Source organism: Equus asinus, chromosome 10 (genome assembly GCF_041296235.1).
Source record: "Equus asinus isolate D_3611 breed Donkey chromosome 10, EquAss-T2T_v2, whole genome shotgun sequence".
Lineage (NCBI taxonomy): Eukaryota > Metazoa > Chordata > Mammalia > Perissodactyla > Equidae > Equus > Equus asinus.
This window is the reverse complement of record NC_091799.1, coordinates 96,577,010-96,599,768: the sequence shown is the minus strand read 5'-3', so window position 1 is coordinate 96,599,768 and position 22,759 is coordinate 96,577,010. Positions and strand designations below refer to the sequence as shown.

The following is a 22,759-nucleotide window of genomic DNA, read 5'->3' as shown; positions in this document are numbered from 1 at the left end:
GAACAGTACTGAGCGTGGCAATGGGACACAATGCATTTCCCAGACAGATCGATCATCCCTCCTTCCAAATATTTTCCATAGCAGTAAAACTAAAGAAAGAAGATAAGCAAGCACTGTCCCAAATCAGGTCTTGACTGGGGCCTTCGGACCTATGTAGGGTAAGTCATGCTGTTTTTCCTTAATGGCTGGAGTGAGATGCCTCGGCCACATTCCTCTAAAAACTGAAGCTTCCAGGAGAATCACTGGCCTGCTTATTTATTGTGCAGCCAGCGATGATCTGAATGTTGAGATATGCCTCATGCTGCCGATCTCTCTGTGCTTTGCAAAATACACTGTAAAATGGCTTTTAAATTACAACAAACCAAGGATGAGGAGAGTGTAATTGCAGTCAGACAGGATGGTGCAAGCTGGCGAAGCCAGGTAATTCTTCCCTCAGGCTTCTCCGAGTGGATAATGTTCACCTGGAGAGCTTTCCCTGCCTTGGAGGAGACGATCGGTGACCTCGGGAGGAGGGAGTCTAATCTGAGGACACAATGATAGTGAGCCGCCCAAATCACTGAGACAATTTCATAGATATCAAATCAATTAACTGGGGTGGGTGAACACAGTTATGGTCCCTTGAAAACGAAACGTTCAGTTTCGGTGGATCTCTACTAGAGCTTCCCAGGAGGGAGGCTCAATATTCCATTTCTGGAATTCCAGAGTATGGTTTGCCTTGGTACCACTACACCACTCTGTTCTCTATCTGCTGTCTGTGCCAAGCAGACCCTAAATGCTCCAGACAAGGCCACAGGCCACTGAGGAGCTCCTCCAGAGTCTTCAGCCACACACAACTGGAACCTAGACTGGGTCTTCTAGAACAACGAAACTGGAAGCTGTCAGTCTAGTCTGGGGCTTGAGCAGTCACGGAACGTGAGGGAAGGAATACTGTAAGAAAGGAAGCTTCCTTTCTTCTTCTCCCTGAAGTCTCTGAATTCGATTCTTTGCCTTTGCCGTGCTTCCAGTATGAAAATACTCCTTGCCTTGCAGCAAGTTCCGAAAAAAGTGACTATTCCTCGCATTGCCCAGAAAGGAATCCATGCAACGTAGAAGGAGGTACAGTGTTGGTTAAGAGCTGCAATACCTATTTGCAGGCTGACTTTCCCAAAGAAAAGTGCTGAGCCCTAGCATAATAATCAGACCCAATTTAACCAGTCTGTTTCAGAAAACAAGAAGCTTTAGAAGTTAAGTTAACACAGAATATGCAGGAAAAGTGTCATCTAATGAGTTCACCCAGCATAGTCTTGACTCAGAACTTGCCCTCCCAGTTGACCACAACATGCTGTGTTCTTCAAATATTTGCAGAGCCTAATGATGCTGACTTTTCCAAACCAGGACACAAACCTAATAAACTACTGACAATGAACATGATTTGTTCCTTGGAGCAGCTGCAGGGTTGGGTTTTCTACTGCAGAGCCTGCTGTCAATATTATCTCATTAGGAAGCAGCTAGCAAAATAGAACCACCCACTCGGTGCCCAGATCTTGGTTTTTCTATTTATTCTCCAATAAAAGGAACCAGGGCTTCTTGGAGAAATGGCTCATTCTAGGACTAGGGCAGGAAATCTACAAGATGATCAGCCTGAAGTAATATGTCAGAGGATACAGGAGCCCAGCAGAAAGAGCTCCCAATGGCCAAAGCTGGAACAACTTGAGCTACAAAATAAATAATGTAGTATTGAATTATCACCCACAGTATACAATAAATACCCTTGAGTTCACACTGACATAAATAAACAAATAGGGAGAAATCTCTTGCATAGAATTCCAACTAATTTATGTAGATACTCCCGTCTCAGGGAGGTGGAACATGCCTCCCCACTCCTGAAGTGTGGGCTGGCCACAGTAACTTCCTGCCAAAGAGAGCACAGTATGGAAAGGGGGAAAAGTACCTTTATGGCATAGAAACCTGGCAAATATCATCTCGGCCAGGTGATCAAGGTCAACATGATCAATGATAAGGCATGTTGATGGCATTACTCTTGATAAGACGTGAGGAGAATGGTACTTTACCTATGTGGTCTTCCTCCCCCAAATCCATAAGCCCAGCCTAACCATGAGAAAAACTCAGACAAACCCAAACTGAGGGACATTCTATATAATACCTAACCAGTATTCCTTAAAACTGGCAAGACCACAAAAACAAGCGAAGTCTGAGAAACTCTCCAAGAACAGAGGTGGCAAAGGAGACAGGATGATTGACTGTAATATGTAACTTGGATGGGATTCTAGCACAGAAGCAGGACATGGGGAAAAAGCTAGTGAAATCTGAATAAACTACGGAGTTTAGTTCACAGTAATGTAACAGCATTGGTTCTGTAGTTGTGACAAATGGACCAGAGTAAAGATGTGAGTGAGGGTTGAAGGGTGTGTGGGAACTCTGTGCTATCTTCAGTGTTTCTGCAAATCTAAAATAATTCTAAAACAAAAGGGTTATTTAAAAAGAAGAAGATCCATGATCCACTCCTTTTATTTGACAGACTGTGATCTCTTTTTTGAGGAGCAGGCACTGATCATAAAATTTCTACTCTGAAATACTTACTTGTATTTCAAGATACATGCATCTCTAGGAGAGTATAGACCACACCAGGTAAACCTTCTGCCTTCATGATCACTGATCACGATCATTTTCTTTAATTCTATTAGCCTCTTTAGAAACTAACCATCATTGGTGCAGCCTTTTTATTCACAAGCTTAACACGCAGTTCCGGTCAGTATGTGTGCCATGGTCACCTTGCTAATGATGGTTTGGTCGGGCAGATCAATGTGTAATTAACATCTTCCTTAGAGGCAATCCGTTAAGCAGGCTTCAACTGTAGCTGTTCTGCATTGGGGGCAGTATTTAACCTTTCATTTCTAAATCCGTAGGACAATGAACTAAGTTATGGCAAAGTTTCCCCATATATTAGGATGCCCGAACAGGATAACAGTGTGCAGAAAGGATGAGGGATGCCCCACACCTTACAGAAAGAAAACCCTCGGGTCTAAGTTGCTACGGTGAGAGTCAGTCAGGCTAGAAACACAGAAGGGAGTATCCTTCCCAAGACCCGCTCCCTAACCATAGAGTCAGTCCCTGACCTGCCCTGGAACAATCCGGGTCTCCTTCCCTAGAATCTGGGATTGGAATTCGAAGAAGCCAGCTGTCTCGGTCAGCATCTGAACTCAGAGAACAGGCAAACCCAGCTACAGTGAGACGGCCATCTCTGCACGTCCTGAGAGGATTCTGTTCCACAAAGGAATGTTGCCAAGAGCTCTGGTTTCGACTGAATTTCCAGAAGCTGTTGACCATGCTTTTGAGGAGCTCACAAAGCTGTCTCCATTACCCTGAATAATCAGGATCAGTAGTAAGTCAGAGATTCTAATTGTCTGTGGTTAGAAAAAGTAAAATACATAGTTGTTTCGAGTTAAAATAGTCAGCCCTGGGCGCCATTTTTAACTGGAGCTTTTACTTAGAAGAAAGGTTCAATATATGTTTAATTGGGTTTAAGTTTCCACTGGGTAAACCAGTGGTTAACCCTCAACTATACCGCATACAGGGAGGTGGTTCCGAGCTTGGCTCTGGACTGTGTGCTTGGTGAGTAAGCTAACTGACATGCTGGTGCCAGCCCCTTAGCGCATCTCAGACGGCCACACCGCTGGCATGTCTGTGGCCCATGCTAAGGGGCCTGAGACCCGCACAAAATGCAGAGTGAGTGTGACCAATCTCAGCTCTCATTATCATAAAAGGTGTCCTGGGGCCACGATAAAATGTTAATCGTGGAGTCACCTGTAAGTGGTGAGATTAGGACTGATTTTATTTTCCTCTTTGCACTTTTCCCTGTTTTCCACAAAGAGCATGTATTCTTTTTTATCAGAAAAACATTTTTTTTGACATAATTTTTTTTTTTTGCTGGAAAAATTCACCCTGAGCTAACATCTGTTGCTAATCTTCCTCTAATTGTTTTCCCCTTGTTTCCTCCCCAAAGCCCCAGGACATAGTTGTATATTCTAGTTGTAAGTCCTTCTAGTTCTATGTGAGCCACCACCACAGCACAGCAACTGACAGGCGAGTGGTGTGGTTCTGTGCCCGGGAACTGAACCCGGGCCGCCAAAGTGGAGAGCCCTGAATTTCAACAACTAGGCCATCAGGGCTGGCTCAGAAAAACATTTTAAGATAAAAAGGACCCCTGTATCTGTCTTCACAGATAAAGTCAATCTTAATACTAATGTGCTTATGACAGGGATATGAGAAGTCTTGTTTCAGAGGGAAGACCAGCTTTCAGAAGGTGGCTCACAGCTCGGTTTTCACAGCCAGTGTCTTGGGAAACTGCATCCCAAGTCACTCCATGCAGAAGGCACACTGATTTGATTTACTTGGGGGTGGAGGGGCCAAAACAAGGCAGGACACTATCAGATATTGCACAAGCCTCTGTTGCTTCAGTTTTCAGAGAGAGCTGATGTAGACCTAAGGAACACCATTCAGCCTTTTGATTCTCAGCATCAAATTACGTTGGCTCGTATGAACGTCGTGGGAAGAATTCATGGAAGGTTTTCTGGGTCATGGTCATGACTCTGGCTTTAACTCCAAGAGAGATGGGAGCCAGGGGAGGTTGTAGGGGGAGGAGTGACATGGTCAGACTGCCACTCTGACAGGCTCTTCCAGTGCCGTGTGAGAACAGACTATGATGGACAAAGGCAGGAGCAGGGAGCCCCATCAGGAGCTACTGTAACTCCAGGTGAGAAATGCCCTTAGCCCAGTGGGAGGTGAGAAATGGTCGAATTTGGAGGTATTTGCTGTTAACACTAACAGGATGTGCCAAGGGACTGATGTGTGGCATGAAAGACAGAGTGACGTGAATGAGCATTCCTCTACCTTCAGGTTGGAGGCCCGGCTGCTCTCTGAGGACCCATCTGCCCTTCCTCTCCACAGTTTCTCACTCTCACTTGCTGGCTGCCACCTGAGCTAGATGGAGTCCTTTCTACCAGCCTTCCTAATGCTAACAGTGTCCTGAGAAGTCCCCACATCCCGAATGGAATGATACAGCATTCCATCAGGACTGACTCTTAGAACCCGAGTGGTTCCCAACTTGGAAGAAAAAAAGTATGCTGTTTTATGAAACTGAAACACCTAAAGCAGACATAATGTGTGAAAGTGGCCAATGAGCCCAGTTTCTGGGGATCGGCATTAAAAAGGGCAACAGGGAGCAAGCCTGTAGTAAACGCCAAGGGGAATGGGCTATTGTCCTGCAGAGCTGCTGGTCTTGGGGACTCTGCCTCATCCTCTGAAGGGCAACTGGGTGAAAAGCCACGGGAGTGGCCACGAAAACCAAGGGACAGCCCGTGAGAGGGTGATGGGAGAGGACCACGCTGTGTAGGAGAAAGTCACAGGAGGGAAAACCTTGTGAGGAAGGAGCATGAGGATTACAATAATGCAGAGTGAGGAGATGGGGGGACTTCTTATGTAAGGCCAGGCGAGCAAACATTTTAGCAGACTGAAATAATTGGAGTACAGGACATCTGTTGCTGAGAGAAACAGAGCTGGCTGTCCTGTTAAGCTAGGCAGCTCGGAAAAGCATATTACAAAATGTCTGTGTGGCACCTAAGATTCTGTGTGGCTTGTTGATAGTCATAATGATCACCACGCATCTATCTCAAACACTTCCGCAGGGAGTGGACACAACCATCAACTGTTACGGCACGTTCAATGGAAAAAATGAACATTTTCAGATGTAGTTTTTAAAATCAGCTTTTAAAAAAGAATATGAAAACTAAATCATCCCTACTATCCTTGAGATTTAATGAAACTGTCCAAAACACACCCTTCATGAGAGCAACTCAGAGGGTCTTTCAGACCTAAGACTAAATTCTTAGGAAGGCAGCAACGGTTGAGTGAAAGAAGCCATATGCTTCAAACAGCAGAGGGCGCCATGCACCAGGCCCGCAGAGGGTGCCCGGGTGTGCGTCCAACTTCTGGCCATTCCGCCTCCCTGAATAATGTTTAATCCTTTCCTAGTCTTGCTTACCCGATTTGAAAAATATTTAGAAAGTTCCAACCCCAGCTTATGTATAGCATTTACTTCTCTTGACTGTTAGCAGTTAAATTGGAACTTGCCGGAGGCTGGGGGCAGGGGGACAGGGAGTCGCTGTTTCATTGGGACAGAGTTTCAGTTTTGCAAGATGGAATGACTTCTGTGGATGGATGGCAGTGATGGTAGCACAACGATGTGAATGTATGGAACTGTACACTTAAAAATGGTTCAGATGCTAAGTTTTATGTCAGGTGTATTTTAACACAATTTTAAAAAATTGGAACCTGCTCATAACACAATATGCTTATTCATTTGCTAATTGTTCTAAGAGTGCACGTGTGGATTTGTACTGTCATTCTCTTCCGAGGGCTTAGGTAGAGTTTGGGAGACCACTCTTAATTGTTTTCATCTCCCTTGCATTCCCCCAAAACAAACCAATCAACCCCTCAGATCTACAGCGTGGATTACTGAGTGGTGACTTAAAAAGCGAAAGCGGGACTACTGAAGCTTCGGGGGGTGAGAAGCGAGGGCAGAGGTCCAGCGGGAAGGGACTGACTCTCGTCAATTACTCATCATACGCCAAGAGCTTTCCTTAGGTTATTTCACTTAATCCTCCCAACAGTCCCGGATCGTGGCATTATATTTTGCTCCTCCACCGAGGAGGATGCCAGGGCCTAGAGGAGCTGTGTGACCAGGTCACCGTGTTGGTAAAGGGTGTGGCCAGGATTTCAACCCTGGCCTTGGAGACTCAGAAGCCCTGCTCCCTCTATATTCCTGGGCTGTCTAGAGGTGCCGAAACGGCCCTTTGGTACACAGCACATTGGCACTGTGCGGGGCGTGAAATGAGAAAGTTTTGGATTCAGTTTATTCACCTTTGGTGCTTCTGTCCTCCCCACACGCACAAGAGAGTCATTTTCTCCTCCTGGATACTGTGAACAATGAGACGGCAGTCTGGGGCGCGGGGGTGGGACAGCCCAGCAGAAACAAGCCTCAAACAGGCTGTCCTTGTTGAGACACAGGGTCAGCATGGTACCACGGCAGGAATAAGGCCTGCAGTGTCTGCTGCCCCAGTGGCTGAGTGACAGCTCATGGGTAAGTTCAGCAACAGAAGGCGAGACTGGGTCACTCTCATGAACGAACTTTTAACTCTGCAAATAGGGCCACCCAGACAAGGTCCTGTGGGATAGCAGCTTCCGTTTATCAGCTCAGATTTTGCAGCTTTGTAGCACCCAACTGAAGGACTCAGGCCTGACTTGCTTTACTGAGCTGAAGCTCTGAATAATGGGATGCAAGTAAGAAAGAGAAATTCTGGATGTGCTTGTCAGATGTTGAAATATGCGCTCCCACGCAGCAGCAATTGAGAAGTGATCGGCTGACCCGAGCATTGAGACCCTATGCGTTATATGTGGAGAGGAGATGGAAATGGGAGTAGAGGAACTTATCCTGAACTGCAAGAGGCAAAATTGGCCCTTAAATGATGAAAAAGGTCTCCTAACTGGGGAAATCGAGGCAGCGACAGGCAGTGCTGGACCAGACTCCACACTTGTGACTCGTAGGCAGGCATTTTCCTTTCCTGAGAGTCAACCTTTTTCTGCCAGTGGCACCTCAGACAGCTGCTCAGCCCTTGAGAGGTGCAGGCGGTGGGAGCCTGGGCGCTGGCAGGGATCAGGGGTCCCAGAAATACTGACGTTGTCAGTAAGCTCGCTGTCTTTCAAAGGAGGCGGCTGGCTCTGGGGGGGAGGGCAAGAAGCAGAGCGGAGTTCCTGTTTATATCTTTGGGATTTGTGCTTCCTGGGGACTGATCTAGTGTGAACAGCATAAACAGTTATTTTAAGATTAGCTGAACCTCACTGAGAGAGATTATCTCAGTGTGTCACAGAGAAATCCCCCGAGCGTGCAGATTTTTCTGACTTCTTCCTTCTCGGTGCTGCCGAATTTTGCTTTCTTTCCCTCTTGGGACGGTCCCTCTGAGACCAGAGGTTCTGAAGCTTTAGGACTAAAATGTTTTAAACACCAAACATCTTCACCTTAAATTCTGCAGTGGCCTCTACTTCTTCACGGCACATATTTTCCTCCTGGCCTCAGGGGCTCTGGCAGGCAAGGTGCCATGGAGACATCCAGCTCTGTTGCAATTCCACGCATGATTTCTCCAGATCACTCAGTCACCCTCTCCACTTTCCAGCAGCCTCCAGTCTAATCCCTCCCAGACAAGGCTTACCTCAGGAAGCCGGGGACCATGACAAAGGAAAGCCTCACTAGATGCAATTCTGACGGTCCAGGAGGAGACGGTCGCTCACATGTGAGAGAATGACCATCCTCATCAAGTTGAGGGTGTACTCTGGATAAAGCCGATGTACTCATTGAATTTATGATAACCAGGGAAATGAGGAAAAAAAGGATTAAAGAAAAGAGATTTCCAAATTTGTGGAAAAAAGGCAAGTATGATCCTATAGCACCAGAAATTCTGAAAGAAGACAAAGCTCTCAAAAGAGAATTCCCCTCATAGAATCGGAACAAATGAGAGGACAGAAGGCACCTGAAGACATCATGGGAGTTCCCCGGGCTGCTTGCAGAGGAGGGCGAGTGGAAGAGAAACGGGCCTGGGTTTGGAGGTGGCATCTGTGGTCTCCCCACCTTCATCTGCCAGCCACAGGCTCCTTCTTACTGAGTTCCCGGTACACCCAGATGAAGTCTAGAAACTGCCTGAATTCAAAAGCTTGAAATCTTGTGGATGAATAAGATCAGGAAGACGAAGCCCAAATATACTGAATGGGTGAAACTGCTATGATCAAGAGAAAGAGCTTTAAAAAAATATACTCAAAGGGCCGGCCTCATGGCCTAGTGGTTAAGTTCGGCACGCTCCACTTTGGTGGCCTGGGTTCGGTTCCCGGGCGTGGACCTACACCACTCGTTGGCAGGCATGCTGTGGCAGCATCCCACATACAAAATAGAGAAAGACTGGCACAGATGTGAGCTCAGGGCCAATTTTCCTCAAGAAAAAAAGAGGCAAGAACCACCAGGGGCCAGGGGTACATTCCAAACCCCTCCTCTGCATCTGCCTTCTCCACGAAGGAGGGTCATCCTAAAACTCAGACGGGTGAGCAAACATGGTTAAGAGGGATTTGAAGACCGAAAGTGGTAAGAGAGAGCAAACCATTTTGTTATAACTTTAAGTGTGTGGAAGGCTGAGATCACTAACATTGTCTGTAGTCAAAATACTCATAGATGTGGCAGAGAAAGCACAGAGAACTGGGGAGATGCCAGGAGCCTCGGGGTTGACAAGTATCCTGAAGATGGATTCCAGAAGGGGCCAGCCCTGACTGTCATGAGAACATGGCCAACTGGATCTTACTGGGTCCTGTGTTTCACATATTAACGGTGCCATTAGCTAATTTAAAAAGCCAATGTAAACTTAGGCTGCATTAATGAAAACTGTGAAGTCAAAAGTGGACAATTCTAGTCCGTTAGACTCAGTGGAGGTCAGACCTGCTTTGGAGTTTGTGCCCCATGTTCTCAGAGGAGCACTGAGGAACCAGAACAACTTTAAGGAACAGAACCAAAACCCCCCAGGGTCTGGAAGCCAGGCTGCTACAGAGCTATAAAAGCGGGCTGCGGCTCTTTGAAGGGCTGCCATGTGCAAGAGGGATGAGAATGACTCCGCAGCAAAGAGCAGAGATGAGGATGGCCGCCTCAGCATCCCTCCATCTTTGAGAAGTTACAGTCTCTCTTAACCTCCCTCTCCTCTCCCCAGGAGTCCCATTCTAATGGCTTCTATAATTTTGATTCCACAGTGACCTACTGATTCTTGTAGTAATCCATCACTAGTCTGTTACTATAACAATGTGCTTTATAAATGTATTCATTCAAAAGACAATTATTGAGCACCTGTCCCGTGCCAGGTGCCATGCCAGATGCTGGGCATACAATGGTGAACAGAGCAGAGATGATGCCCTCCCTCAGGGAGCCCCTGTCACTACAGAGTGCTATGTTGTGTTGGGAGACTCGGGGCACGGCAGGGGCAGCTGGGTGGGGGAAGGAGGCTGACAACATTTAGGTTGGTACCTGAAAGTAAGTCGGAGTCACATAAGCTGGACAAGGAGGGCAGGGAGATGGTTTCAGGCAGAAGGGACAACGTGGGCAGAGGCCTGGGCCGAGAGAATGAAATGGTCCCTCAGCTCCAGGCGCTTTCTGTGGTTGGGATGGAGAGTGAGAGGACACTTGATGGGCTTGTACTGCTCGTTAAGGGTTTGGGTTACACTGGCACTAGAGAGCCAGCAAAGGTTCTCACATTGGCTGCACTATAAGGATTGGTTTGGAGGAGAAACGTGTGGAGACTCATGAGGGGCTGTGGTGCCAACTGAAGAGGGGGCACGTAGAAGTCTGAAATAGGGACATGATGGCAGGGAATGGAGGAGCATGAGGTCTGAGAGGTACTTAGGAGGTAGCTGAATAGAGCTTTGCTACTGAGCGGACATCAGGGTGAGAAAGAAGGCCGAGCCAAGGATGACGCCCAGGCTTCTGGCTTTGGCAACACCAGGCAGATGTCTGTGCTAGTTACTGAAATAGGGAATGGGGAGGAGAAAGAGCTTGGAGGGGAGTGCAGGTCATGAGCCCCAGTTGGGACAGGTCGAGTTGTCCATGTCTGTGGGAAATTGAGTGCATCTGTGCAGTAGGCATATGTTTAGGCCTGAAGCCCAGGAGAGAGATCTGCGTCAAAGACATTGACCTGAGAATCAGCCAAACATGGCAATGGAAGCTGTGACCCTGCAGAAAGAGGGTGTCAGGAGGGAGATGGCCAGGCGGTTAGGACAGAACGCTGAGGCACACTTGTAGTGAGGAAGAGGGACCTCCCACCAAGAAGCCTGTGCAGGAAGACTCAGAAAAGAAGAAAAAAAACCGGAGGCTGGCCCCGTGGCCGAGTGGTTCAGTTCACGTGCTCCGCTGCGGCGGCCCAGGGTTTCGCCGGTTCAGATCCTGGGCGCGGACACAGCACCGCTCATCAAGCCATGCTAAGGCAGCGTCCCACATGCCACAACTAGAAGGACCCACAATTAAAAATATACCACTGTGTACTGGGGGCTTTGGGGAGAAAAAGGAAAAATAAAATCTTTGAGAAAGAAAACCAGCCGAGGATGGTGTCACAGAAGCCAAGGGAAATGATCCTCAAACACATAAGATAAGGCTGGGACGGTGCCCGCTGGAGTTGGGGCAGCGAGCCAGCAGGAACCTGGGCAAGCTCTGTAAGGAGGTAACAGGCAATGGCAGCAAGAAGGCAGATCAAAAGAATGATGTGGGGAAGAAGCCAGGCCCCTTGCTCCCTGAGAGAGGAGGCTAGGGGCCTGGAGTGGGGACGACCGGTGGGCTGTGGTGAACACAGGAAGGGGAGGGGGGCGCTCTCAGGCAATTCTCAAGAAGTTTGGATGCCAATGAGAGGAGAAATGTAGGGTGCCTGCCAGATAAAGACAGGATTTTTATGTTTTCTATAAGGCCAGGAGCCTTGAGCATACTTATACACAGACAGGAAGGAGCGAGTCCGGAGAGGTGGATACCAGAGAGAGAAGGAGAAACTGAGGCAGTCCCTGAGCAGAAAGGAGGGATAAAGCAGTGCAGGCTGATATGCACCAAGATGCTACTCAAACACGGAGGGTGTGTGTTCACCACAGGCCACAGCCACACATGCACAGGGAGTACAGGGCTGCTGGGCTCCTAGATATTCTGCTCATGTGTAAATGTGTCCCCTCAGAGGGGCCTTCCCTGACTGTCCCGTCCAAAATGGCATCCCCCACCCTCCCGCCTTTTACTTTACTTTTCTCCAAAGCACCAGTGACTACTTGCATCAGGCTGCATAATGGCCACCCAAAGATATATTCACTCCCTAAACTCCAGAACAAGTAAATATTTATTACTGTATATGATAACAGGTGTGATTAGATTCAGGATGCTGAGAGAAGATTAACTGGGGTTGTCTGGGTGGGTCCTAAATACCATCGCAAGTGTCCTTATAAGAGAGATGCCAAGGGAGATTTGACACAGACTGCACAGAGCAGGAGGAGAGACCGAGACTGGAGTGATGTGGCCCAGGAAAGCCAACAGACACCAGGAGCTGAAGAGGCAAGGGACAGATTCTCCTCGAAAGCCCCTGGAGGGAGCCTGCCCTGCTGGCACCTTGATTTCAGGCCAGTGAACCGAATTTCATCTCCTGGCCTCCAGAGCTGTGAGAAAATAAACTTCTGTTGCTTTAAGCCACAGGTTTGTGGTCATTTGTTACAGCAGCCACAGGAAACTAATATGATACCCAACACCATGGCGTAGGTTTACTGCCGGCCTTCTCTGTGAGATTATAAATTCCATGAGAAAAGAGGCCCTGTGTTTGTTTCACTGTGGTAGGTCCAGAACCTGGTACCTAGCGTGGCTCCAGCATTTGCTGACTGACTGCATGAATAAATATGGACGTGCTCTCTCTGGGGTGCTGTGCTATAAACTGAGAATCCCCAGGCATCATCAACCCCCTGAAAGCGTCTGTTCCATTGCCCAGGCTTTAGATAATTCTGGCAATGCACATAAGCGTGGCTTGAAGTCTTTCCTCACTGGCGTTTCTAAGGTTTGGTTGGTATGTACAGCGATCAGATGTCTAGGTCAGAGGACTAAATATATCAACTCCTCTTTCTGTGCTCCCTGCAGCCTGTGAGGAACTGACATCTCTGGATTAGCAAGACAACTGAAGGCTGGAGTGCGCACTGGCTGCACTGGGATTGGAGGCTATAAAAAGGAGGGCACACGGGACATCTGAAGAGCTTTCCCAAGCCTCCGGGAGAAAAACGGTATATGCATGAAGTCCACCTATAGAAGGTATGTATAAATCTATCAAAAGACTGAGATTTTAAAACACTAAAAGAAAAAAAAGTCCCAGGGAATCCTATGCGTTTGGGGATTGCCCGATAACGAGAGCTGGCATTCTTTGCTTGCAGCATGCCAGGCACCATGCTAAGCCATTATCCCTTTGACAAGTCTTATAAGGTGGGTGTTCTTAGCATGTCTGTGTGGCAGCTGGAGAAGTGGAGGCTTACAGTTCTAATTGACCTTCCCAAAGCCACCCTGGTGGTGAGTGGTGGAGCCAGGACTCGAACCCAGGCCCTGTGGCTTCAGGGCCTGCATCCATTAGCCTCCTGCTGTGTGGCCCTGCATTCAAGCTTGAGCTGAATCTCTTCCCTTGGCCCCTTCCCCCACCTCTTAAATCAGAAACCACGAAGAGGGCAGTGAAGTGCCACGAGAGCCCCATGGCCATTCAGGGCCTCTCAACCTGTCTCCAATTCAGAGGGGTAGGCTCCAGCCTGCGTACCATGGCTCTCTGGAAGCTTCTTTGGTTTTGTTTTGGTAAGCGCCAATTCAATCTCCAGCCACATGGGTTAAGAGCCATCTCTCAGGGAGGATGGATGACAGGCCCTTGAAACCGGTTGGGCACTGGCTTCATGGCAAGGAGGTGTTCCAGGCGCCATGATTGCCACACGTGCTTTTTCTCAGCATCACATCGTGGTTCCTTCAGGCTCGCCCTGGGCTCAAAGGTACGAAAGGACCCCCAGAATAATCTCGTGGCACAATGCAAACGTGTTTTTTTCACTGTGCCTGAACCAGTGGGCTGTCGGACCCAGAGCTGGAATGCAGTAATAAACTTTTTAAGATACAGCACGTTTTGAGCAAAGGCCATGGCTAAAGGCAACTTTACTTTCCATGTCACCTTCTGAGCCTACCTGCAGGTGCAGGAGACACCTCAGTGCTGGGAGAGGTAAACCAGGAACCACCTCCGTGGGACCAGTGGTTTCTGATTGTTTTCCTTTGTTCCTGGGTCCCCAGTGGTCTCCGGCTTCATTAAACATACAAAATGACCATTGAGCATATCAATCTGTGTTTTATGTCCTCACTGTGCTCATTTCCACACTGCTTTATCTATCTGGTGTTTCTTGAGATATTCTGAGATAATTTGCAAAAAATGAGATGTTTTGCATGGGTTTTGCTGGACTCCCGACGTTGTATCAGTGTAAGTCAAGAGGACGTCAGGAGTTTCAGGCCACCAGGAAGGTGCTCGTGTTCAGGGCCCAGAGCACCTGGGAGTGCATGAGCAGCTGCTGACACTGGAAACCCAAGAAGCCTCGGACACCACAGCCTTTGGTCCACACGTCTCACCGTGATTACCATTGGAAGGGCGCGGACTGTGCACCTGATCAAGCTGGCGTCTGGGTGCTACACACTGCAACGTGCCCACTGGGAAAAATGCTCCCCAGACTGGTTCTGCCTTCAAGCTGAGACTAATAAAAATGATTTTTAAAAAAGCCACAGAGAATCATAGAATATAATTCCGGGAAGTCTAGGATTTAATCCCCACTGAGTTACTTTGCCATTGTGTGGAACAGCAGTCGTGACTGCCATCTCCCTCCGATAAATCCGCTTTTGTACCAGAAGAGCCTGGGGTGGAGCCTGGGAACCACATCTTCGATATGAGACTGTGGCCTGGCAGCACTTTGCACGTGCAGGATCCACAATCACCCTTAACTTCCCTAAGTGGGACTCAGGACTCTCCAGCAGGCCCTGGGGAAGGATACAGTGTCTTCCCCGTGGGTCTCTACCTTGTTCAGGTGGCAGCCCCGCACGTATTCTTTGTGGAATGCAGGTGTGTACTGACACGTTCAACTGAAGCTACGTAATTTTTATCATTTTGTGCCAAATCTGATACCATTTATAAGGCTCAAGTGGGAGATAGTAGAAGGGACCAAGGTTTTGAGACAATTTGAGGGGACAGATACAAATGGATAAAATATTAGCAACTTAATTTGTTCCCTGAAAATTGGGGACATGTGTTGGCTTTTCAGTGTTAGTAGTGACAGTGGGTTCTGCAAGGGCCTGATTGAGACACACTGGGTTATTCAACTAATGGGAAGCAAAATACAACCAAAAAGCAAAGTAACCTGAACCGAACAGTGGATGCTATGATGCCAATAACTTCCCCTCCACACACACAAAACCCATCAGCAAAGATATAATTAAGCGCATAAATTCAGGCACCATGCTGACCTGCAAAAATGTTTCTAAGCAAATCCTACACTCAGATTCTCACGTGGAGACTCTGGAAATAATATAATAGAGATGTCTTACGGAATCACTAAATGGAGAATTTAAAAAGGAAGTCAGTCAGCTGAATAGTTAGGTCTGGTTAGTCAATCCATACGGCCTTAAATGATGACAAGAAGATCCCTTTCTTTCAGAAACATCGATGTTTGAGGTTGCTTGGGCTGCTGTAACAAAGTCCCACAAATTGGGTGGCTTACAACAACAACAGTTACTGTCTCACAGGTCTGGAGTCCAGAGCAGACCGTTGGCAGGGCTGCGCTCCCTGTGAAGGCTCCAGGGAAGGGTCTGGCTCCCAGTCCTTACGGGGCATTCTCCCAGGGTGCTTCTGTGTCCACAGTTCCCCCTCTTACAAGAACAACAGTCATATTGCATCAGGGGTGCACCTTACTCACCCGCCGAGACCTCATCCCAACCCTGTTTCCACATAAGGCCCCATTCTGAGGTACTGGGGGTTAGGACTTAATTCAACCCATAACAATCAGAAAAGAAGACTCAGGATTGGGTGCAGATTCACACGTTCCGTTTTTACCACCCATTGATGTCAAAAGCAAGGCTCACAAAGATACAGAGTAAAGACCTATTTTAACTTTTTTTAAAAGGACCTCAGCATAATCTGAATCTGGGAACACAAAGCCAGCTCTGGAGAAGGCTGGTGAGAAGCATGCTCCACACCTGCTTCCTGAACAGGCCAGTTCACCAAAACCAACCTCTGGAAAAGCCTATTTGGCCAACTAACAATTTGTCGAATTTACTGATTTCTTAAAAACTTGTCTCTTTTTAACTCTTCTAAAGTTTATAGCAATTTGTACTCGAAGGACTGGCAGGGCCCTGGAGGGCTGTGAGGGCTCCAGAAGTCTCCGGGGCCTTCCCATTCTCTCATCTGTCTGCACCCACTGAGGTCATCCTGCATCCTTCTCTGACTCTCAGCCTCCTCTTTCTTGTTCTGACCCAGAGTCTCTCCCCTCCTCCTTCTGACCTGCATTCTACTCCATCTTTCTGACATCCAGTCTCTCCGCTTTCCCTGATCCTTGCTCTTGCCCTCCTGACTTTCTCTGAGTTCAGCATCCAGGGGGTGCTGGGCATGATCGTGTAGGTCATTCATTGCACAAAGTCCCTGCCAGCTCTGCCTGCCAAGATCCATCTGGACGGATGCCCATTTCCATTTGTAAAAAGGGGCTGGGAGGCCTCAGCATCAGCCAAGCCTGTGCTTTGCATGGATTCTTCTCCACCTCTCTTGTAGCAGAGAGGCCCCACTCTTGGCACCATCTCCCCAAAGCTAGAATAGCAGGGAGCTTAAGAAAACACCAAATGTTCTTAAAATGCCATAGTGAAGTCAAAATGGAAATTGGTCAACTAAAATCATTCAAAGCTGTTAAAACTTCCCTGTTTAATATGATTTTCTATGAACATTTTTAGAAGGAGTTAAAAAAATTACACGTTTGGGGTAAGTTGAAAGGTTGGTGGATTTGGTAAACTGATCCACTGGTTTCACCAAACTGGCATGGCGTCCAGGAATAGAGAGGTCCCTTATCTTTTTGGGACACTTCTTCCTCACCAATAGGACTGTTGAAAGACACATCCCCCTCTGGCTGTTGGTTTCTATTTTATCCCCAAATCTAGAGTGCAGGAGGGAGGGAATCATGATAAAGCCCAAAGGGTGTGCAAAAGGCTGAGTTTCTATATGTTTAAGCATTACCAGTTCCTTTCCCCAAGGGGAAGGAATGCTGTTCCTGCTCCCTTATCACAAGCTTATTGCTACCACCCTGCTGCCTGTGATCACCACGATCACCTACTTAGAGAAATGCAGCCTTGGACGACATGCGAGTTATCACTGCACTTTACAGTCAGTCACGTACATCATGGAGATGATGCTCTACTGGAAGGTTCAGGGCACAACTGGCTGTTTGCTTCTGCCCCCAGCACAGGCCACAGCCTTGCTCTCTGTGCTCCTGCCTCCTGCGCAGCTCTGATTGCTGGTTGCCTCCGTTTTCTCCTCTGCGTGGCCGGTGCTGCAAGCTTCCATGATGCAGCAAGCGATCAGAAGCTGTTCTTCCAAATCAACGTCAACTGTATCTATTTTCCAACTGTGTGATGCTTCACCCCACTCAGTAGCTTGTCAGGCTGCACTCACCTTGCTAACCCTAGTTTGCATTATATCTGCTCCTTTGTTGCTAGTGAGGGGATTAATTTTTATCTGACAATTCTCCCATTATGAAGTTCATTTTTGGATCAACTAAAGCTCCCCCTTTGCTCACCCTCCCTCCCATCAGATGGTCTGAAGAAGACAGTCAGCACTGCGCCGAGCATGCCTAACTAAAGGCATCCCTGAAGGGGGAGAGCAAGACGCTAGCAGGAAAGTACTCCTACTTCTCCACCCTACACTCCTCCTAAATCCACCTGCTCTTCCAATTGGGCAGAAGATGTCTGCTGCTTTTCTTGAAGCCCAGTGTCTCAAAAAGACTCCTGGATAAAAGTCTGAAGAAAGAACCAACTTTTGGAGTAGGAGAGATACTCTAAATTTAAATTGAAAATCTATACTAGAAAATAAATAAATAAATAAATAAATATGTGCATTGTAGCCTATTAGTCTCTTATGAACTGTCAAAAGTGACGCAGCCGGATCCAAGGCAGATGCTGAACCCAAAATGTCAGGGCCTGAAGACCGAGCCCATTCTGATGGGAAGAGGAATTTTCGTTCTGGACAGTACCCGTTTTCCTTTGAAAAGCAGTTAGCATCGGTGGGTCATTGAGCGTCCACAGGATCTGTGGGTGAGCTCTTCTGAAAGACCCAGGGAGAAAAGCTAGTTTGCCCCAAGGAGCTGGACACAGGAAAGTGCTCGAATCCTAGGTGATCCAGAGAAAGCTGTGGAACCACCAAAAGCTCGCACTTTCTATGTTATATCATCTACTGGAATAAAAACCAAGTGAGCTGCTCTCGCATGTTTCAATGATCTCTGCTATGTTAATTTCCTGACGCTAAGAAGTTTTAAAATTAAAAAAAAAAGAAAATAGTCAAGAGAGCAAAGGACCTCTGAAAAGCTTTGAAAATAGGGTAAACTGTATAAATAAGGAGATTGTCGCTCATGGTGGGGTGGGGGGTTGCCATTGGTGGTGCCATTTCTGATCTGTATCTCATCGTTAAGAATTAACTAATTCACATGTTTATTAACTGTTTATTATGCACCTTCTGTGTCAGGCAGGATGCTAGGGCCTGGGGATAAAAGATGACTAAGTACATCCCCTGCCTTGGGGAAGTTCAGAGCCTACGAGGGGCAACAGATATAAAGAAGGACTATGAGAAATGCCAATGAAAAGGTATGTACATATTATAGTGACAGCTGAACATCTAATGTAGGGAAAAAACCCAACGGTTACATTTTTTTCTATGCATCTTTTAATGACAATTTCTCTAGCCAAGATCTCGGACCAACCGGCTGAACCGTGATCAGAAGAATGTAGGTGAGACAGCTCATACACTGCACACTCAAATACTACTGTTTTTTGTGTTGAAGAAACCCCCCCTTTCAAGCACAGCAGCAAGTGCTCCAGTCTGGAGGCCTCAGGGCCAGACGGCCTACTGGCTGAAACAGTGCAGTTCAGAGGAAAGGGCCCTGGAGAACAAGCCTGGAAGGCTGGCTTCTAGCTGGTTCCATTACTGGGTACTTGGGCAAGTCACCTCTCCTCTCTGAGTCATTTCCTTTCTAAAAAACTATGGGTTTGGACTAGTTCAACCTCAAGTTCCTTTCCAACAAAGGATTCTGAGTCTCAGTTTCTATGGTGAAAATCTACCCTGAGATACTTCTAGTTACAGATGGTTTTTAGATCTAGGATTGGAATAATTCAACAAAACCTCTACATGGGAAATCAAAGCATTTTGCTAGATCTTAAGTAGTTATCATTTCAAATAAACCCATTGCTCTTGTTTTAGAGGTCCAGAGTATTGCCCGTGAGCTGAAGGAGAAAAGGAATATCCTGAAAGTCAATCTGGTAAAGTTCTCCGTGGGACTCAGCTGGAGCTGTGGGAAGATGTTTAAGTGGAGCAAAGGAGATGGAGGAAGTCTGACCCCAGAATGCAGAGCCAGCAACAACCCAAAGCTTCTAGCTTTCCATGCGCGTGAAGTCCAAGTCACAGAATCTGGCATCCAAATCAACTCAACTTGCAACTTCCAGTCATTTAACACAGTCTCCAAAAGCTGAGGTCTGTTCCTGGAATAGAAACCTTCTCTGTTTTTCCTAAAATACTCTTAAGACAGTTTCAAGGTTGTTCAGGGTTTTGTTAATATTTATGGAACTATGGAAAAACTTACACACCATAGAGAGAAATAATGCAAACAGGGGAGCAGAGTTGCCTGGGGTAACTTGTCCTGACGCGATCAGCAATTCCTCCCTGGTGAGGTGGGGCCCAGCTGCGTGAGGGACGGACTGGCGAGAGGGTGGGGTAACGGGCAGCTGAGGACACAAGGTCATGACTCGGGTGTCAGAGGTGTTATGTGATGGGCTATTTGTCTTGTGTTGCCCTTATTACAATCTATGCAGGTGTTGGATCATTGGATTAAATATTAAGCTGTGGGCTTGAAAAAATATCCATTAAAAGTTTAAAACATATGTAGGGCTTGATTTTAAAGGGCTTATACTAGGACACATCAAGCTAAATGGTTCTCGTGATCCTAGTAGGAAGGACAACAGTTCCCGTGTTCCTGTCATCAGCATGACCCAACACATTTTACTGCTCAGGTCCTCGTGATTGGCCATTAGGATGGGAACTGCAGACACCCAGGCACTCCTGCACCATGCTTACACTGTACCATATAAACAGAGAATTTCTACAGGATCTGGTAGGAAATGTGTGGTCACAACAACAAAAAAGGAAAACTGAACTGAGTTCAAAAGACCCATATTTCTTTTTTTCTTCTTCTGATCTCCATCTTTAGAATCCAAAGAGCGCAGTCTACAACATAAGGGTGTTTATAAATGTTATAAACAAACTTAAATTATATACCATGTGCTTTGGGTTATAGAGCATGTATTTTCTCCATGGCTTTTGAATATGATCTTGCCCATGTGAATTACTCATGGGAGTGGATAAAGGAAGGATGGTGCTGTTTATTGAAGGCTGTGCACAGAGCCACCGACGGCACTGTCAATGGTGCCGTGTTACCCACATGTTCACAGGTGTATCCTCGAAGATGGCCCAAGGCTTGGGATGTAGTAGGTGTTCGATAACTATGTGTTAAATGATGAAGAAATAAGTGGCTACATCAGCATAAACGTAATTAGGAAAGGAACTTTTATCGGAAACGGAAATATCACCAATTAAATTTGGAAAAGGGACAGGGATGGTTGCAGAGTTAACTCTGGATGTTTAAAAACAGGCTGGAAATTATTCAGTAAGATGAGTATTATTAAATTTAAAGACAAAGTCTGTTTTTCTTCAGTATTTAAGAAGTCCCAAGTAACACTGACCCTTTATTCTTAGATTCAGTGACCTCCTCGAATAACAGTGGTTCATATTTTGGGAAGAAAATGTTTTGAAGAGGTTGTTAATTAATCTAGTATAGCATCACATTATGCAATACCAGACCACTCCCTTCAAAATGACTGTTTCCCTATTTCTGAAAACAAAAAGAGAGAGAGAGAGCGGTGTGTGTTGGTCTCTCTTACCGTCAGCGATAAGGCCATGCAGACAAACGTGAACTTCTTGATGTGGGCTGCTGTGACTGTGTTGCTTGTGCTGACCAGCTTATTGCTGGGATTATTCTAGAGGGAAAGAAAAGGACGATAGTGACTGGGCTCCAACTTATCCTCGGCTGACCACACATGCATCTCGTTTCTGTTTTACATGATTGCATCGTAAGTATAGATGTCAAGGGACAGCTTGGAAGACGGCTGGCACTTTGAGTGTCTCTCAGACAGCTGTCAGGTTTCTGGACGTGAACATTAACCAGTGGAAGCTCCACACTGAATGCCTGGCAGTATCTCCTGAATCAGTCCCCTCCCCTTGGTGCTTGGCGCCCACCCAGCCTAGTCCAGGGCCTCAGCTGGTGCACTCCCTTCCTGGCCACCATGGGCATGTCCCTGAGTGCCGAGGCCCTGCTCAGTGACCTACGGGGCCCTCTCCTCCCCGCAAATGGACTATAAGTTTGACTGGGCATCCAAGGCCTGCTGCCCTGACCCAGACCCAGTGCTGGACTTTTATCCCAGAGGGAACCCTTTGCTCTCTCCCAACACACTTGGAGCTTTCACATTTCTGGGCTTTTGTGTCTTCTTCTCTCGTTGGGTCTTCTGATTGTCACAAACACCCTTCTCTTCAAGGCCCATCATTTTCACAGCCCATCTGTGCCTTAAAGTCTCTCAGATCTCATACCTCCAAACTGCTCCAGGGTCCCTGTTCCTGTACGCTGATCACCCTGGAGCTCTCTACAGGCATGTAGGGCATCCTGGTCTGTATTCAGGGGGCCTGTGTCAAAGCCCCTGTGAGGTGGGCTCACTCTCTGAGATCAGGGACTGAGTGTCTCACCCATCTCTTCAGCTCCTGCAACTTGGCACAATCCTTCCTGAGTATAGAAGGTGCTCAAACAGCCTTTGTTACATTGAATTTTAAGTGAATAATGCAGATGGCTCCGATGTCCTCTTATATATCCCTGAATCTGAGGCTCTGCTGAAGCTATCCTGGCATCACTGCCATGAATGCCAATTACCCAATAAAAATGGGCGACAACCAGCAGAGAAAATAACCCCCGCCTTGTTATGGAGCCAATTAGTCCCAGCGCTGACTAACAAAAACAACACCTGAGCACCCGGCTCCTGCAGCCAGCCGGGATGAGATGCCCCCAAGCAGAGCTACTTCCGGTTCCACTCGGAAAAGAGCTCTCGATGGTTCCTTTACATCAGAGGCCAAAGCAATCCCTCTAATCCATGCCCCCTGCAGATGCCACCAGCACAAACCTCTGGATGGATGGGTTTCCATTTTCTTAATTCCAATCCCTAAAGCATATCTGCTTTTCTGAATAAGCAACTGCTGCCATAGCAAAGTGCAGATCACAGGGAGTAGGACATCTTCCCCGGGGATCTCTGAGAGCGGTGCCCTGGCGGGCTGAGTGACGAGGTGGCCAGGCTGCAAAGAGTCAGGCAATCTACAAACGCACCCGTCACCTGTGGTGACGACAACGTGCCGTAGCTCCCTCAGGTGCACTTTTATTTTTAAAATAGCAAATATTTCTGCAAGTACAGTTGGAAGAAACGAGCAGGTGTCATTAGAGCAGCATCTGTGCTTTGTTTTGTGTGCCCAATCTGCTTAGAAACGTACTCTTTCGCAGATGAGAACTGAACATTAGAGAGATGTGGTACCACTGGAGAACTCTCCCAGCTCAATAGTTAGCTGGAACCATCAGAGTTATGCGAGAAATCTTAAATCTCTTAGGCTGGAACCCACAAAGAGGCTAAGGATTTCAATTGTCGATGCAGCAAATTCTGGAAGTCCACACGGAGGTGTCTAAGATTTGGGTGAATAGACGGCATTCATATAAATGGCTTGGAGTAGCTCAGTGGGATGCTTGGAAACAATGGGTGAGGTTTCAAAAGGATTCTGAG

General features: G+C 47.2%; 1 protein-coding gene across 3 annotated transcripts in view; it reads right to left on the bottom strand.

Annotated features, from left to right (window-relative positions):
* ANKH (ANKH inorganic pyrophosphate transport regulator) overlaps positions 1–22,759 on the bottom strand; it is a 139,166-nt gene that overhangs the window by 9,544 nt on the left and 106,863 nt on the right. For all 3 annotated transcript variants that reach the window (XM_014838970.3, XM_070519848.1, XM_070519849.1), the window contains exon 8: positions 20,831–20,926. In XM_014838970.3, coding sequence (XP_014694456.1) covers positions 20,831–20,926 — 96 coding nt within the window. The remainder of the gene's footprint in view (positions 1–20,830; positions 20,927–22,759) is intronic.